We start from the raw sequence: 18343 nt of genomic DNA, 5'->3' as shown, positions 1-18343 counted from the left end.
CTAGGAGAGGGCACACACATCGAGACACACTAAATGCACGACTATGCCACTTTTGCAAGTAAAATTCGCCAGAACAAAATTGAAGAAAATAAAAAAGCAGGCAATCTTAAATAAACCATGGACTTACCAAGCAGGTCCCCTGCGATGAGCTTGAAGGACACCCACTTGTGGCAGCGCAGGTGATATAAGTAGATGCCATCATCAAAGCACTTCTCTTCAAATGAATGCTTGTGCATGTAACCCCCAAACAGAACCATGTAGCCACCTACAAGGGCAGCTGCATGAAAGGCCCGCTCTGTCGGTGCCTCACCACCCAAAGGCGTTCGTTGGAGGCGGGTCCACCGGTTTGCATCCACATGAAACGCCCAGAGCGCCGAGCTTAGCTTGCTGAACCGTGCGTAGTCCACCACAACACCACCATGCACGAGCAGAGAGCGAGACTCTGCATGAAATACTGCAGCGTGTCCAACTGAAGGAGGCACAGACCCAACATAGGCCACACGTTCCCACTGAGTCCCATTTCGTGGATTCACACGATACAGTGCATCTGAAAACACACCACCAGCTGTCCTACCACCAAAGACATAAAGGTGGTTGCCGTCACCAGGAGTCAATGAGTGCAGTGCAACAGCAGGTGGGTAGTGACCAGCAGGTGAAGGCAACTCAAGTGTCCATTCTCTTTTGGCAACGTTGTAAAGCCACAGCTCAGATGAAAGGCTCCCATTGGTGAGCTCGCCTCCATGGAGGGCAATTGTATGAGCGTAGGGAGCCATGGCATGACCCCATCGAGCTGCAGGTCGTGGCCTCACATCTGTCAAATCATGCCAAGCACTCTCGTTGAAATTGTACACAAGAAAATCCCCTAGCACACGGCCAAATGCTCGGCCACCAAATACAAACAGCTGATCAGTGAAGGGCAAATAGACACCAGCATGCCCAGCACGAGCTGCAAATGGGCCGCCGCCCCTTGAGAGAAGATGCCAACCAGCAGCAGAGTCGTTAGGATTTTCAGGAAGGCTGCAGGAAATCCCAGCAAAGCCATGAGAGCAGCGACAGCAGTTGGGGATCTCAGATGATCCTGGGGGGCTTGTCGTGGTGCAGGGAAAGCTGCAGTTACCCTGGCCTTGGTCAGCGTGGCAGGAGCTAGGGCACACAGGCGTGCTGCAATCAGGGCCTGTCCATGCAAGGTCACACACACAGGAGTCACGCCCACAACTCCCATGATTGCTGCAGTTGGATGGACACTGCGTGATGGAGTACTCAGCCACAAAACCTTTGAGGACATAGTTGGTGTCGCTGTACAGAAGAATCAGCATCTGCGAGACGGGAGCAGAAAAATTTTTCTGAAATTAAAAGTGGCTGCGCCTGCTTCAGGTCACTGCAGGTTACAAACTTCACATTAGAAGTGACTCAGAGAACGAATCAGTTGAAAGAATAAAAATAATGGAAGCAGTATCTTGTAATGTGCAGAAAACCAGTGATAACACTGTCTTTGCCAACAGTGTTTTCACTGGCTCGTGATAAAAAAACCTCATACAATGGACAGTTTAAACTAACTTCTTGTTACTCAAGCAGATGGTGGACTTGTCTGACAAGACAGACCAAATCGCAATTTATGCTAGCAGATTGTGCACCAGGTGATTGTAGTTCTCTCCTTGTCTATGAGTAGTTTTTCACAATACAGCACAAACTCATTTCACACCTAGAATTTTCAGCACAGGCTCTCATAATCCCTGCACACAATCCCAAGAGAGAAACTCAGATCACTGGTTGCATACAAGAAAGGAGCCACAAAAATAAGCAACATAGAAACATTTGATGCAGAATTCAAAAGCATGAATTGTGATTTGGTCCACTCTGTGAATCCACCTTAAAATTTAAAATCCCAGCCTCTGTCACAAGATGAAGACCAACCAGCTTGACATCTAATCGCTTAAAACTGTGACAAACTTTGCAGTTCATGCTTAGTGTTCCTAAAGCTAGCATGCAGAGAGCAAGCACCGAGGACAATCAGCATCACAGTTGGTTCCAGCGGCAACCATTTTGTTTCTGCATAGGATTCTGCCAAAGACATTTTTGCTCTGATAATAGCAAGTACAAAAACTGATTTATTATACTATGTATATTTAAAGATGCTCACTCGGTTAAAATATGAAAGACAGGTTTAAGTGAGGATACAGTAGAACATGTGGAGAGAATACTCACTGAACCAGAGGTTGCAATCACGGGAGGTGGGATGGACTCGCCACTAAAGGTTCCCAGCAGTGGGCTGCTGTATGAGTCACCATCGTAGACAAACACATGGTCATATGCACATTCTGTGGCCATTTCATGAAAACGCAGTGTGATATAAAGCTTGCTTGAATTTGCTGTAAGAAAAAAGAGAACCAGTCAATAAAGACTAAATTAAAAATATAAACACAATGTGCTTTTTACACAAGAAATCAGTGGAGCCAGCATAAATGACACTGTGAGAAGACCACATTACCTAGTTATCCGCTGGATTACACACATATATACCTTTGCAAAAGGATGCAAAGCTTGACATCTAATACTCTCTGTGTACATTCTCATATCAACATGTAAACCCACATTTTTTACCTTTGGCAGATAACACAAAATTCACCTAAAAGATAAGTGCATGAAATATGTCCCCAGCCTCTTACTCAATATATTCTTTTAATATTTCTGAAAGTTTTTTTTATGTGATACTTTTAATATTACCTGTTGACTATACATGTGGATTTCAGTGAATCTAGTGCTTTCTCGTGTCACACAAACGCATGCAGAAACAAATAAAACCATAGTTGGATACAACTCAAGAATGAAGCGGCAGATGCCCCTCAAAGAAGGCCCTCCAGCCAATGGCGTGGACCGATTTTTAAGACACCATGGTTAATCCGATTAAGCCGTGGTAATACCCCATTCATCTGCCACCCCGTGATTTCACGCTAGCAGGTACAAAAGGATCAGTCAATGAAAAGAGGGGAGGAATCGGTCAAGGGGGAGAATCAGTCGACGCTATTCGCTAGAGGTGCTCCTTCAAGGGACACTTGGCACTTTGTTCTTGAGTTGTATCCGACTACAGTCCTGGGTTCAAGCTATCCATAAGATTTTCTTAATTTCTATGTACTTGGTGCCCTGGAAAGTCAAATACACTGAGAATAGTTACAAGTGAGCAATAATAAATGAACATTATCACCAAAGGGCTCCTTCAGTACAGGATGTTCACTGTACCTGTCCTGCTACATTTCGCACAAGCCGATTCATGAAACTTGCAGCAAAAACCTTCAAAATGTGTTCTGCCAGTCATTCATATGCACGCACAAACAACGGCAAAGGATTGTGCTGCCCACAGTTGAGCATTTTATCCTTATTTGACCCTTCATGACCAGCTCAGGAGATACAGGACCTAATACATTTAGGTGCTAAAAGGACACTGATGGCAACTGCATCCAATTTTTGTTATTAGTAAAAATTGATTCCATGCCTCTTTCTGGCCATGTTGATGTTTGCCTGGCAGCAAAAGATGCGTATATATTACCACGAAAATTGCATTTAAAGAACTTTCCCAACACTCAATTCAAACTTGTGACATCTACACCAAACAGGGCTTCATAATCACTGTTTTGAAAGGAATGCCAATGTAGCCGAGCCTCTGGGATCTGTGCCCAAAAAACTGCATCGACACACCGCAGTTTAGTTACAGAACTGGGCAGTGGTGCGGCAGCACCACCTGAATTTCATTTTTTGGCCTTTTGTAGGCTACAAAAGCTCCATTTTCAGTGAAAGTAGCGTCTTTATGGTTAGAATGTGGTTGTCTATCGATACAAACCAACTTCAAATTGTCCTCAGTGCCCCTTTACTGATTAAATGTCAACTTCAGATATTTAAAAAATAAAATGCACCACGTGCTCTGGAACCCACTGTGCACAATCAATAGCATCGTGCAACCGCACTTGTTTTGTGCATACTGGACTCTCTTGGCCTGTCAAGACAGGCTTAATGCAGTATGCATTTACCTTATGCACAGAGTCTCAGGAGATTGAATGCAGAACTGAATGAGCACAATGCAGATGCTGGCTGTGTCTCTGACTACAGCTGTTGAAGTATCTCACAGAATCAAGAAATATGAATATTTATTCACATGCAAAGTATGCACAATAGCAGGCAGAAAAAAAAACAGCACATTGTAACATTTAAAATATACTCCACATTGACTAGCTGAATTAGGCAACCATGTTAAGAGCTTGGGTGACAGTACCACTAATAAGATTGTATACAGACAGATCGTGAGTTAACTAATAGGCACAAATGAAGTTAAGGTGGCTCTAACACATCAATCATAAAACACAATATGGTTTTGGCCACCCTCAAACACCAAGAATATGCTGTGACATTTTTCTTTTAATTTTAAATGGCTGCATTTATAACCAAGCACAGTCTTCTAGCCTTTAAATCGGAACAAGGTGGCTCTAGCTGTAAAAACTCAGAATACTTTTCCGACATTAATTGCAATAATATCTCGGTAGATTTACCTTTAAAACATATAATTCTTATTGAAATGTGGCCACCATTACCAATGTGGGAGGCTGTGAAAATAGAAATGAATAGGACCTTGCTTCCTCCCAGCTTAAAAAGAAAATCTGCTACTAATACTGAACGAAAATAATACACAAAAACATCTACTAGGTGCTCCCCACTCACCTCGAATGAGCCACTCGCAGTGCGAGTCATTACGGTAGCTGTCATTGCCATCGGTGATGATGCCCCAGGGAGCAGTGAGGATCTTGCGGTGCCGGTTGCATGTGTCTGATGGCTTGGCAGCTGCTGGACCCGACACACACCATGCCAGCAGAAGTGGAACTAGCAATGCCCCAGCTCCACTGGGCAACAGCAGCCAGGTGGCCATGGCCTAGCTCATTTTGGCCACCAGACGGCTGCGCTTGGTTTACTACAATGGACACAGGGCTGCTCCAGCCAAGGCCATGTGGCCCCCGCTTCACTGCCTCCATTGTGCAGTGAGAACACCTGCATGAAATCCGCCCTCCCAAGTTAGTAATCAGAGCCTTGAATAGCGTCGACACTCCATGAAGGCATGAGCCAGATATCAGAACTGCAAATTTGGATTCTGAGGTTTTCATCTAGATTTGAATGACGTACAACATGCACATAAAATGTCCAACTCGATACTAAACAGTGAGTCCTAGTGACAGCCAGTTCAGTACACTTCAATGCAGTTCTTCAGCCACTAACAAACATAAACGAGGAATGAACAAACACAATTGCTACTCACAGCTATGCTGGTGTGTGAGGCACTGGTCACCACACAGCAATGAGTGCAACTGTGACTCCTGCACAGCATGCTGTTTAATGTGCACATTTTCCATGTGTCAATGAAAAATTTTAAGCCTACCACACAGTGTAAATGAAACAATGCATGCACATTCTACTCTAACTCCCACTAGAAACAGAAATGTGGGTGTAGTCCCTGCTTTAATGATACGGACATCACTGGCAAAGGAAAAACATACTATATACAGCAGGCTGTGGGGGTGTGTAAAGAAATTTGGAGCCAAAGGCATGCATGAGCACACCCTCTGATACATTTAACAGAAAAAAAAACTAAAAAATGGCTAGATTTAGATTGTTTTTATTTTTTCACAGTTTCAGAGCAAGTTTTCCACACGCTCACCGCTTGTATATCTGTGTAAGCCTTCCCCCAGCCAAATAAGGCTGCAAGCCGAGCTCTTGCGTTATCGACTTCTTGTGCAAGTGTCCCTGTGCCTGGTTCTTTTCTTGTGAAACTTTGGATGAAGATAGCACTTTAAATCACGAACACTGGGAGGGATGCATAATGCACTGTACAGTAGAACATGTCGCTCTGCCAGTGTTCAGCCTCATTTTAAGGCACCAACCTTTTGCATTACCAATCATTCACATGTAGTATATGCAGTATGTTCACTTTCATGCGTGGTGTGAATGAATTATTTTGCAGCCTAGACATTGTGCTCAAAACTTGAGTGTTTCCACACACAGCAGGGCTACGTATGGCAAGGACGATGTATTATTATTCATACTTATGAAGATACAGTGAGGGTACAAGAGAAATAACATCATCCTTGTAGTCAGTAAATGCCTGTTTACATTAATCATCAATCCAATTCAGCGTGTCACTAATAGCAGTTTCTTTCATATGTGTAAAACACACCCACACATTTTCAGTTCCCAGTGCAGACCGTTAAAGAGCCAGCAGTGTAGAGGGGCCGGTCAAGTGTCCCACAATCTCCTGCTCTTCGTTGATGTCATGTTAGATCATGACATCATGACATTTATTCAATAAAGGTAAACTTTTTCCCTTCAGTAAGGTGGAAAGCTAGGTGAGATGGATTCGAATCATCATGGAAAAAGTGCAAAACGCAATAGCACAAGTCCTTCTTCTTGTGTCCTAGGCTTTTGGGTTTCTTCCAAGATGAATTTTTCCTTCAATACACCCAAGTCTGCTACAATATTGGATATACTGCAACCTTCCAGTCAAAAGTGTGCAATACATGGGATATGATGCAGTAGCAAGATACGCTCCCCTTGCAGTCACACAAATACGCCTATAGGAATATCAGCATGCCTACATTCCACATGCCAAGATCATCAAGCCTCCCTCATAGCTGGCCTACCCAACTAAGTTTGTGCCATGTTATTGGATAAGGATAGGAAAGTTGCAACTTACACAAACACAAGAGAGGATATTTTGTGGCACTATCGGCCTGCGCTTTCTTTTATCCACTTACATCATTTTTTTTTTCCCAAAAGAACCCTTCAGCGCATGTAAAGTTACTACTATCTGAAGGAACCTCTGCCAGGGGCTCCTCAAAATCATTCAAAGAATATACAAATATGCATTTTGCCCAGTATTTAACATAAGCACCACAAGTGAAAACAAAACTACTACATTTCTGATCAACAAGACATGCTGGAATTTGAGCACGCTGACTTGCCATGATCCGTGACACTTGCAGGCTTACTGCATACATGCAGTTTTATGATCAAGAAAAGCAACCCAGAGAAAAACAAATGAATTGGCCATCTGCAGGCATAGCCTCTAGCTGTTACCAAGTTTTTGTTTAAAGAAAAAAAAAATTAAGCCAGAATGAACACAGTGACAAGCTATCTTGAATGACAGAGCATTCTTCCATAATAGTATACCGGCACTCTGAATAAAACCAGATTTGTGAAACAAGAAAACATTGTGAAAGTTAAGTACAGGAGACAACCCACCACACAGTTTTTGTGCTACATGAATGACGCCCTAACTTAGAGCACGCGTAACAAAAAGGTTTGCATGTCCTTCAAAAAAACTAGCACTGCTCGGATCATGAGGCACCAAGACTGCTGGCTGGGGTAATTAATTCCCTAAAAGAGAACTAACAAATATTCTTTCACAGCAATCCTACCGATCCTACTGGCAAGTTGTAACACTTCTTCACCATTTTCTTCTTTCATGACAACAGTTTACATCCTCTTGTGGGGAGACAAGAAGTCCAGCTGTTTTAAAGCAATATAGACAAAGTGCTCTGTTGTGATTAGATAGCCACTCTAGCATACCATATGACAGAAGACTTCTCAGTTCTTAGCATACCATTCAGTGTGCTTAGCTTTTACTGAGGTTGCTTCATTTTATTTGTTAGCGTTTTCAGTGGTTTCCATTCTTTTCATACCAAGCCGAGAGCATGTTTGTTTGACCTATCATTGCACGCTTCTAAATTTTATTCGCACATGGTGCCATGGTTTTAATTTTTCCCTTGGAATAATGTGAAAGAGTTATTCACAAATGTTTGTCTTTGATCAGTGCTAGCTGTACTGGTTTCACAGTATATTAAAACACCCACACGCACAAAAACTTCTCACACATAGCCAGTCACTATGTTTTAGACAAATAAAGACCTTTGAAACCATAAATGATTGGGGCTACAAGATTTTGTCAACGGTTACCACTGCTACCATTAAAAAAAATATTGAGATAAGAAGCTTGAGAGGAGAAAAACGGTAACTACAAACCAGAAATGTAATGTAATTTTTTTTAAATGCATGGTAAAAAGTGGCACAAAGAAGACAAGCACAAAATTTGGAATGAACTGGATGAACTATCATTCTTATCTTTTTGGTGCTGTGTTTTTCTGCTCATGCTTTCACATGCTCATGTTGAATCCACAAGCCAAGTATAATATGCCACAGAAGAGTAGGGAGAGCAAAGCATAACAATTTCAAATGAGCAAACCTGGTAGGTACTATTCTGACCCCTTGTCAAGAAGCTGGCAGCATTTGAACATGCAGATTATTGCATGATTGGTGCACTGCAATGATGCAAGTTTACCAGACAGGTGTCCCATCAGCTCTTCAGTGTCATCTAGGACACCAAAAAGTCGCAACAACTGCTTGACATTATTTGTTATAAATGGCAGTATCAATGTAACGTAGGTCGCGATGTGCATGGCTGTAGGCGGTATCAGATGATCGGGAGGCGCTGCTATTTCTCCACTCCAAAGTAAAATTAAGAAAGTACCAATGCGTATCTGAAGTTTGAAAGGCATTGTAGAAGACTTTTTACGTGCACCAAAATCTGGTAATTTGTTCAAAAATTGTAAAGTTGGCCAAGTTTCGACACTTTTTGATATCAGCCACCAACGTGCGCCGAAACGTGTTGAAACCACTGATGTGCAAGTTTATAATTGATTCTAAGCCAATCAGATGCCCAACGTAAAACGTGAAATTTCCAGCTTTTTTTTTTTCCTACGGCGTAAGGTTCCTGCTACTTGTATCGCGTATCGCAGACTGCGACCGGAAGTAACTTTGGAAACTTCTACTTCGTCCTTTTCCTATTGCGTGTAAGTAAACAGTGAACGCCTTGAGAAAAGTGAACAGCACATTTGCCTTAGGTCAGGCGAATTGATATTTCTACATGATTTCGCCTCAGGAACTGTCAAAACTGCCCACTAATTCAAAACGCCCTTACGCACCAGATGACAACGACCCATATTGAGACGCTCTGCTGTGCCTCTGCGCTTCGTCCAGCGCGCTCAGGGTCGATTTAGGAGCAGTCGCAATCACAGAAAGTCACCATAACGGGGCTATATGATCGTTCCGTGCTGTGCAAGGTCACGATGTTTCGGTGCACAGCACAGCTGAGAAAAAAAAGTGGGGGCACCCGACAGAGATGCCTGCTTTAGAGCACACGCTCACTTGTGTACATTCGCTGGCGCATGCACAAGCACAATCACTTTCTTCGCTTTTTTTGCAACACGGCACTCAAAAGAGTGGCCTGACAAAACTTGGAACAATAAAGCGAACGTCAGAGCTGCTTTCCACAAAACACGGACATCCACAGAGCAAAAACCGAAATAAACAGCCAACAAAACAACGAACTGACAAGGGTGATATTGGTGGTCATGGGAATCCCCAGATCATTTTCGGAGACAACGTTTGTCATAAACATAAAGTGTTCAAATATTCTAAGTATAATTAAAAATAATTCTTGGTTATGCAAAGTAAAACGCCTAAATGTGTCAAGACAGAAGAGTTTGGTAAGTTCCATGATGTTAACCCTGTGGCCTGTGTCGGCCAGTGCAGCTGTGCAGCCGGCCAAGCCGGCCACGACGCCGTTCAAAAAATGGCTACGGTCTACGTGTTACTTCAAATCTTGGTGGCACCGTTAACCGTGAGTTTCACGTGAAATAACGAAGTACAGACATATGGGACAAAGATTCATACTCGCAATAATCCTGCCTTGTACACTAGTTGGAGTCGACGAAACAGGCAAATCGACTCCTCATGTGATATGTGGCATTTGTTGAACAGATCTGCTTCAACGAGCGACTTAAGTCAACGTTAAATGTATTAATTTTTAGCAGCCGGTGCCTAATTTTCAGTGGTTTCTTGCTTCTGGCGTTAGAGCTTCCCTTCCTTGTGCTCTTCAATATGCGACGTCTCGTTTCAGGTCCTGGCGTTGGACCTGACCGGCGGCCTTTCAGCAGAAGACTGCCTCGCGCGTGGATTCAGGAAGCCCGACCTAATATGCTCGTCGTGTAGAATTTTGCCGAATTTTGAGCTCGACTCTCTAAAAGAAGACTGCAACAAATGTTGCGTTCAAACCGAAGAACGGGGCACCGCCAAGGTATGTAGTACGTACGTAAGTACGTACAAGTTTGCAAATTAGACAGCGCGAATAACGTGAATCGCTTTCGGGTCACGTTATAACGGTGTTTGTCTTTTCTTATTTTACCCTCTCAACACAACCAGGCATTTGAAACAAAGGTATGAGTTTACAGACTGCATGCTATTATTTTGTGGTATCGCCTAATGACAAGTTGCTGAGCTCATGCTGCCCACCCCGCGCTATTTGTGGTATTTGTGCTATCGAATTTTTGTGTATGCATATTACTTTACTCTGTCATGTAAGGTATTGCTGCTGACAAAAAGTTCAAACATTTGTTCCCACAGGGACCTTTGCTGAGAATCTAGCCAGAGTAAGTAAATAAAAAAAATTGATGCTAGTGCGAAAAAAAAAAAACATGCTACTGCCTAACTAAAATCAAAGCATATGTATATTGTAGGTGGACGAATGGCAAGTTTGAGACAACGCCTCGAAGCTCTTTAAATTATTGGCATGAAGGCAGCTGTCTGACTGAATCAAAACCATCGCACACTGTAGGTTTTACCCCCCGTCTCATTTTTAGCTATATTTATTCATACAGGCCTGTGCAATTTAATGTCTAAAATGATAGCAGACAGTTCGTACTACTACTGCTGAAGTTGTGCTAAGTTACAACTTTATCAGTACAGTTTTTCTTTTTTATATGTTTCACACCATTGCATTTGTTTCCCTAATGTTATTACTTGTTACTGTCATGTGCATTTGTTTTCCGTTGCTCACAGAGATATCCCCGTGCTGTACTAGAAGTGTGCGCTTGCAAGTTTGGTCACATGCCTCAAATTGAAGGTAATGTCTTGACTGTATCATATGCAGTCACTGCTGGAAGTTCTTTCTAGTTGCTTCTAACTGCTTCATGCCATTTCACAGTGCATGTCTGGTCTGAAACTCCTGCTTCATGGAAAAAGTGTAACTACATAGGTGTTGCTGCATTAAGTTTACTGCAAGCTGCTGCGGTGGCTCAGCTGCTGACCTGAAAGACGCGGGTTTGATCCCAGCCGCGATGGCCGAATTTCAATGGAGGCGAAATGCTAGAGTCCCGTGTATTGTGTGATGTCAGTGCACGTTAAAGAACCCCAGATGGTCAAAATTTATGGAGCCCTTCACTACGGTATTCCTCATAGCCTGAGTCGGTTTGGGACGTTAAACCCCCGTAAGCTATTAAGCTTAATACTGATGCATGATGCACATCATGACAACACAAAAGAGGACTGGACATGGCACCCATTCTGCTTCTCTTTTTTGTGTAGGCACTATTTTGGTCAGTCAGTTAGCACTTCTTATCTGTGCATGTCATATTGACTGCATGAGTAAAAAGTGGAACTAGACTGAAAATCTTCTTGCATTGATAGCTATGCTAGTTGCGCTACTGCTGCATGAGCTTTCAGTGGATGTTCTCTGGCTGTCACTTCGTCTTGAAGCATAACAGTATTGAGTTGTAATTGTGTCTGCTTTACTGTTGTCATAGCTTTGCATTATGGGGAAACGGAATTAACATGAAGGCTCATGTGGGCAATTTGGTGGCATGCATGCTGTTGGTTTTTGATTTATGGTGCACATTGAGAGACCTTGTGCATCTTGCAATATTATCTAGTTTTGTAGATATTGTAGTTATTTACTATAGTTTAGAGTTAATGTGGTGAAGAGCTGTAATCTTGATTCATAACATATAGCTTCATGAACACATTTGGTGTATATTCCAAAGCAATGTGCATTCTACAGGTTAGGGTTGTGTAGTATGTTGCAGGAGAGTTTATCTGTAACTTTGAATAGAATGCAGTCTTAGTATGATTGTTTTGAGGTTTTATAAGTAGTGTGTATGAAATGTTAGGTGTATTAAGGCTAGATTCTGGAAACAATAGGAACAGAACTGTCGCCTGAGCATACGAAGGGTTTGGCTGAGGATTTCTTTCCATTGTTCATTTGATTGCCATTGCTATGGAAAGGGAGTTTGGCACCTACAATAAACTGCCTGTGAAACCATTGCATATCACCTACAGCCTGTGGTCATGCCAGCAGGTTTGTAATGTCGATGCTACTTCTCTTTACTCCAGTCAATAGAATGTACTTTCCAGCAGGCGCAGGCAAATTCGTGTTTTTGAATGGTACTCATTATATCACTTCAGTCGACTTCCATTCTTGTTTGTGCTGAAACTGCTGGTAATGCATGGCTTAGAATATTGTGAATTTGCCAATATAATAAATTTTCAATGTATATATTACCTAATGTCCTTGTTATTGCCTTATGTTCTCATCAGACTGGTTGCTGATGCATTTGTGAGTGCATGTCATGTGATAGTACTCAACATTCAACTCAGTGGCTTTTAGAGGGCTCACCAGCTACAAGGCAACTCAGATTTGAACTTTTTCTGTCGATAAATGGCAGCACTTAAGTACCAAAAAAAAAAAAGGAGGTAGCTCCTATTTCCCCTCCAGATGCGTAAATTCCACCACGACACAAATGTATTAGTTCTTCTGCAAACAAAAAGTAGAGCCCAGAACTTCCTGGGCACATAAGAATGAACCCCCTCAAGGGGTTTTGGTCAAAGAATGGACCTTTTTCCAGTTACCCACCACTCAGCTGCCGAAAAGGAAAAGTACTTTTCCGGTTTGGGTCTAAGCTCTCTGGCATCTTTTCTGCGAAAATTCATTTACAGTGGTAGGGTGGGATACAGGCTGTAGTTAAAAGCAGTGTTGTTTTCGCCTAGTCAGTACAGATAAGTGTCAGTTATATTTTGACACACCTTGGCCATACCTCCCCTTCGGCACTTCGGCCAGCTATGCCGTATTCTGCGTATTCCTCTGTCGCCACACAGAATACAAGCCTGGTGACCGTGTAGGAGTGGACACCGATTCGATGACGCGGCCTCAGTGAAAAGCTTTTTGAGCTCTCATTGCTTGTGCGCCCAGTGTTTATTTTCCATTGTCTTTGCTGTTGTTGACCTTACTTTTCGTTACAGCATCTGGCCAATACTTCTTTGAGAGAGAAGTAATGCCACAGAACTGTTGTACTGTTTGTGTGAGTTCAAAACCGTTGGCGCACGGTTAATATCACTTTGTTTACATGAGACGCAATCAGCGTTATCTGGAAGGATTGCAGCCAGGCGCAACTATTTCAACATTATTCTGGCTTCTTGTGGTTGCTTTTAGCGCCTTATCTCGAAGGTTCCTCTTCGATGACCACCGAGCATGTTTGTTGCTATCGCCGTTGCCAAATTCTTCAGTTTATTTATGGGCGCAAGTCAGCCCAATAACGAGTTTGTTTCAGTTCCACGTTGATGTGCTCTTCGGTTTTTTTCACTGCATTGTCACCACTTTCTGACAATATTCAACTAAATTACTGCTGAAGTACCTCATTTCATGTCTCCTTCACTGCTTATAATTTCACAACGGAACAAATCAAAATTGGGCAAAAGGGTGAGACGTGTAGTTTGCACAAGCACTGAGATCGTCCTGTTGCTATTCGTGGTGACTGAACGGAAATTTCATCATTGCAAAAGTGATTCTATTCCTACTGTTTTGGACGAAGTTGTTACTAGTGGTTTATTTTTAAAAATAACAAAAATTACAATTTACATAGAAGGAAAGATGGGCGCTCTTTCTGTACATAGAAACAGCAGCACACCTTCACGGAGACCATCCAACCATTGTCTTAGACCAATTGTCATGATGTCATGGATTTGCAAGTGAAAATTCCATATCTACTATGGTTTCTGGGAAAGTCTCATTATGCACCCTGCTTCGCTATGTTTTTTTTTATTGCTCTGTATTTATATAGCGCCACTTCAGACCGTTTTTCTGATTGAAATGTGTCACTTTTGGCAGCATGGTGCAAGAGGTGCGACTAAATGTGGCGCATACCAAGGCGGCTCTAAAGACGGTTGGGGAACGCTTGACACATGCAAAACCGGTTCAGAAGCAAATCTAGATAATTTTGCCAGCCAGGCCATGCCCCTTTGACATCACTTTGTTTTCACCACAGAGATGTTTATTCTGGAGTAGGGGGCTCGGAAACCCGCTAGCTCCTTTCTGCAGAAAGGGTGCACCCACGCTTACCCGCTTACAGTCGACAGCACCTGCACTGATAATGTGAAAATTTTGGCAAAGATCTTCCTGGTCGGGAGGAGAATTAGAGAGAAAATAGCGACGTTCGACCGAAGATACATTAGAGAACTGATGTTTCGATGCCGATCCGACACATTCTGGTTTCACTAGCTTAGAGCCAGAGGCGAACGTTGGCTTCGACCAGTTCTTGTGGCGTCGCAGTTGCAATGCAGCAGAGGCTGAGCAGGAGAAGGAAGAAGACAGTCCATTCTCCCCTTGATGTGGGCTGTGGCACTGCCGTAGCTATATGTCCGGGAGTATAGTGTGAAATCGCAGGTGACTGACAAGTGCCTCAGTGAGAGGGGGTTAACCACTGCCTCATGACAATAAGTTTACATGAACCCGATAGCATCGAGTCGAATCGTGGTTCGGGTTGAACAAGGTCAACCCAGCTCGGCCAGTGCGTGTTTGCATAAACTCGATTTTAGCGTTTACGTGAACTCGGCGTGCATTTACGTGAACCGAGTGGCCGGTTTTTGACCTGATAACTTGCTCAACCCGGCCCTGTCGGGTTCATGAAAACGCTGCTATTAGCTGGAGGGCTTCCTCTGAGGTGTATGTGCCCCTGTATTCTTGGCTTGTATCGTCACCTGCGCCCCTTTCGCTGGGGAAGGAACAATGCTGTTCTTCCACATCGTCCTGAATGGGGAGCCATCTTCCTGTGAGTCACCTGGGTTTTGTTGTGAACAATGCTTTATTGTGCTTAACAGCCGAGGACGGGGGAGCTTTTGGGTGTCTTTTGAGTGACAAGTCCGAGCAAAATAGAAAAGTGGAAGTCCTTTAGAAATACAGCCCAAGCAAGAAAAAAGGAAAGAAAGAAGTCAAGTTCATCCAAGTTCTGAGAAAAACCTGCGTGCACGAATACAAACAAGAGTTTGGTGGTAGAGTGTAGTAGCAACAAAATAGTCCGACACCAGATGGAGTCACGTCGCACTAGTTAAATTTAGCACGAATTTCAAATCTCCGCAGAAAATACATACACAACTTTCACTGCCTGTAAAACTCAAACACTAGGCTCGACATGGATGAAAATTGCTGCTTAACAATCAAGAAAGAAAAAGGGAGGAAATGTGGACGAAATTTTAATATTTGGCCTAGCTTTCTCCACGAGATGACATGAAAAACCGACATATCTAAAAGCACAATTTTTCTGGATATTTATCTCTGATTGTAACAAAATGAAACTTAAGAAATCTTCCACAACATTTCTTCTATTCTCTAAAGAAGAAAACGCTGCCACGAGCCTAAAAAAATTGAACCATACTTAGACACTCTCTAGCTTCTGAAAGTTTCCATGCATTTCCTATGGACACTGCCTCCGTGAACCCTCTTAACCGTAGATGTTTGGAAAAGTGCATGAGAGCAAATGGCTAGTGTGGAGAGCTTGGTCAAAATTTTGGAGCCTGACCACCTGTCACATGTACTTGGTAGGTATTGAAGAGCCTTTGCTTGCAGGGATGAACTTAACTGCTTTGTAATCGATGCATTGGTAATATTAACATAACTGAACCGATCTTCACTGCCATATATTGCATTGTTTAAGTACACTTCTTTTTTAAAAAAGGACCATTCAAATTTAGGGGGTCGGCCTATTCACACGGTCTAAGGTAGTTTTGTTTGAACCGCATGTAGTTCATGCCCCACACCGGTGCTTGTTCCCATCAGTATGTGTGGAGCTTTGTGCATTAAAAAAATTTTCATTTTTATTTACATCGGTTCCGGTAACGAAAATTTGAACTGCGTGCCATTTACCTGGCTCGCTAACACTGGTGGTCACTTTCCAGTGTGAGTGGTAAATAGTGCAAGAGTACACTTGTGGTAACTGGAGCATCTGTCGTGTCAGAATCCGAAGCTACGGGCTCATTGTGGGTTCGGTTTGCCGCTTACCAGGCTAGTCAGCCGGGCTGCTCGGCAGTGTGGAAGGCAGGAGGGTGCTTGTTTTGTCGCTTTAATTTGCATTTGCCTCAGACTGGCGGTCCCATTACGTGTCTGTTGCTTTAAGCTACCTCGTGCCGCAATGCCATACTGTGGGAAACGCTACACCGAAGCGTGGCCTTGTGGTAGAGCATCTGCCTCGCGTTCGGGAGGTGCTGGGTTCGATCCCCAGTGCCGCCGGGTACCCGCCGGTTTTTAATGGGTACAAGATTTCCCCCGGCCTGGTGCTCGGCTCTTCTGGGTGAGATGCTTGGGAAAAGGGTCTTGACCACAGTTGCTCTGATAGATCAGCGATAAGTTCCGCCGTCAACAACGTTAAATCCGCCTCGTGCGGTAGAAGCCCATTTGTGGCTCTTTTTTACGCATGAGTGCCTTGAACTCGGCCTCACACAGTGTTGGGATTTGAAGGCGCAGGCTCCTTTTCCAAGCCATGCACCCTGAGAAGCCGACCACCAGGCCGGGGAATGGCTTGTACCCATTTTGAGGAAACCGGTGGGTAACCGGCCGGCGGCGGGAGTCAAACCCACCACCTCCCGTAGCCGAGGCGGGTGCTCTACCACGAGGCCACGGCTGCGGAAACACTGTATGCTGTATGCATGAATATTCCTGCTTTGGCTACGCTGGCCAGCAGGGTGGCGCTACATATCCGAAGTCAACTTTTTGGTGGTCAGGGAGGGGCACAAGTTGGAGTCTGCTTATATGTGGCAATATACAGTAATCTGTGCACATGGAGTGCCTCTGGACCTTGCCACCTGCATTGCAGAGTATGAATGAGTTTCCCATCCTTTTTTACTTATAAACGCAAAATTAGCTAGGTAGATGTAAGGTGCATGAGCCTGCCTTTGCAGTTGTTAAAGCTGGCTCATTTGCTTCTGGGTCCTTGTGATTTCATATAGCTCCACTTCTGTTTGCTGCCTGCAAGTGTTGAAGTACCATGCTGCCTGTTTACTTTTACAGCCTTTTGCCGTGGACCCAAGCCAAAGCAGTTTCCCAATCTGACCATCAAGTACCTGAGGGGTGCAGACCCAATTATCAAGCTCTATGATGAGAATGGAGAAGTGCAGGAAGAGTTGAGCATCAAGAAATGGGACACTGACACTATTGAAGAGTTCTTGTTTGAGCACTTGGCTCCATGACAACTCGCACATTTGATTGTGTATTTTCTGTGTAGATAGGCACAAGTGAGCCAAGGATGCAGCAAGCAGGTGAACTGCTGTTGACAACACACGAAGTTTCACTGCAGGGGAATTTTTAAAGCTGCTTTTGCAGCAGATTGCGGTAGTTTTTCAGGCCGTATGTCAATTCAAAATATTTAATATGTTTAAATGTTTTTATACTGTATGCTTGCTCTCCTTAGCTTTTGTTGTTATACATAGCTTGTGTGGAGGGTTGAAGGCGTGCACGGAATAATGCGAGAAGCTGAAGGCAGAGTTGTCAGATTTTGAGATGTTTTTGAGTAGTTGCTTTTTAACCTTTTCTAATAGATTTTTTTGCTTGTAATTTGTTGGTCTTGCTAGATATTGTAGTTTGTTGGAGCCATTTTTTTTGCTAATACTTTTTGGCAAGTGGCTTGTTGACGTTAGCTGCATATTGTATTTTGTTATATCTTTTTTCGTATTCGATGTGTTTAATTATCGAGCGTAAGTCGTATACACATTACCTTGTTTGATGATGTTTCATTGCTGAGGATTCAATGTGGTAGTTAAACTGTTGTGCAGAAATAAATTGTTTCATTTACTATTAGAAGCTTGTGAAGTTTTGCAATTTCTAGTACTAGAAGTCTATTAAAAACAGTACAAAACAGAAGGAAAATGTGTTGCCAGCTGTAGCAATTGCTGTCTAATATCATAATGCAGTTAGACACTAAAATATTCTTGGTTCATCCTTGCTTTTTTGAATAATGCTTAAGACATTAGTAAGCAAGAATTGCAATGTGAAATTCACTTATGCTAAGCACCTAACTTATAATTGAATTTATCCTTCCATGCAGTTTCAGCAGTCGAGAGACAGTTGCGATAGCACAATTGGGCACCGGATCGTGTCAAGCGTACGAAAACTGCAGTATATTAGCTTTTCGTTCGCTTGCTGCCACTCCGCCTT

The 18343-nt window shown here is 43.2% G+C and overlaps 2 protein-coding genes across 3 annotated transcripts in view; one reads left to right on the top strand and one right to left on the bottom strand.

The window, feature by feature from the left end:
* Megf8 (multiple EGF like domains 8) overlaps nt 1–9424 on the bottom strand; it is a 200215-nt gene extending 190791 nt beyond the window's left edge. For both annotated transcript variants that reach the window (XM_077648185.1, XM_077648186.1), the window contains exons 1-4: nt 9015–9424; nt 4708–5031; nt 2206–2369; nt 128–1316 (exon numbers count right to left, since the gene is read on the bottom strand). In XM_077648185.1, coding sequence (XP_077504311.1) covers nt 128–1316; nt 2206–2369; nt 4708–4912 — 1558 coding nt within the window. In that variant the 5' untranslated portion in view covers nt 4913–5031; nt 9015–9424. The remainder of the gene's footprint in view (nt 1–127; nt 1317–2205; nt 2370–4707; nt 5032–9014) is intronic.
* Nucleotides 9425–9595: 171 nt separating this feature from the next.
* LOC144114439 (selenoprotein F) lies at nt 9596–17989 on the top strand. Its single transcript, XM_077648184.1, has 4 exons — nt 9596–9712; nt 9992–10168; nt 10930–10993; nt 17201–17989. Exons 1-4 carry the CDS (start codon nt 9665–9667, stop codon nt 17377–17379), a joined length of 468 nt encoding a protein of 155 aa, XP_077504310.1. The 5' UTR covers nt 9596–9664; the 3' UTR covers nt 17380–17989.
* Nucleotides 17990–18343: the final 354 nt, after the last annotated feature.

The sequence above is a fragment of the Amblyomma americanum genome, chromosome 1 (genome assembly GCF_052857255.1).
Source record: "Amblyomma americanum isolate KBUSLIRL-KWMA chromosome 1, ASM5285725v1, whole genome shotgun sequence".
In the NCBI taxonomy this organism is placed as follows: Eukaryota; Metazoa; Arthropoda; class Arachnida; order Ixodida; family Ixodidae; genus Amblyomma; species Amblyomma americanum.
Note: the sequence above shows the minus strand (reverse complement) of the source record. Positions and strands in the feature narration are given on the sequence as shown.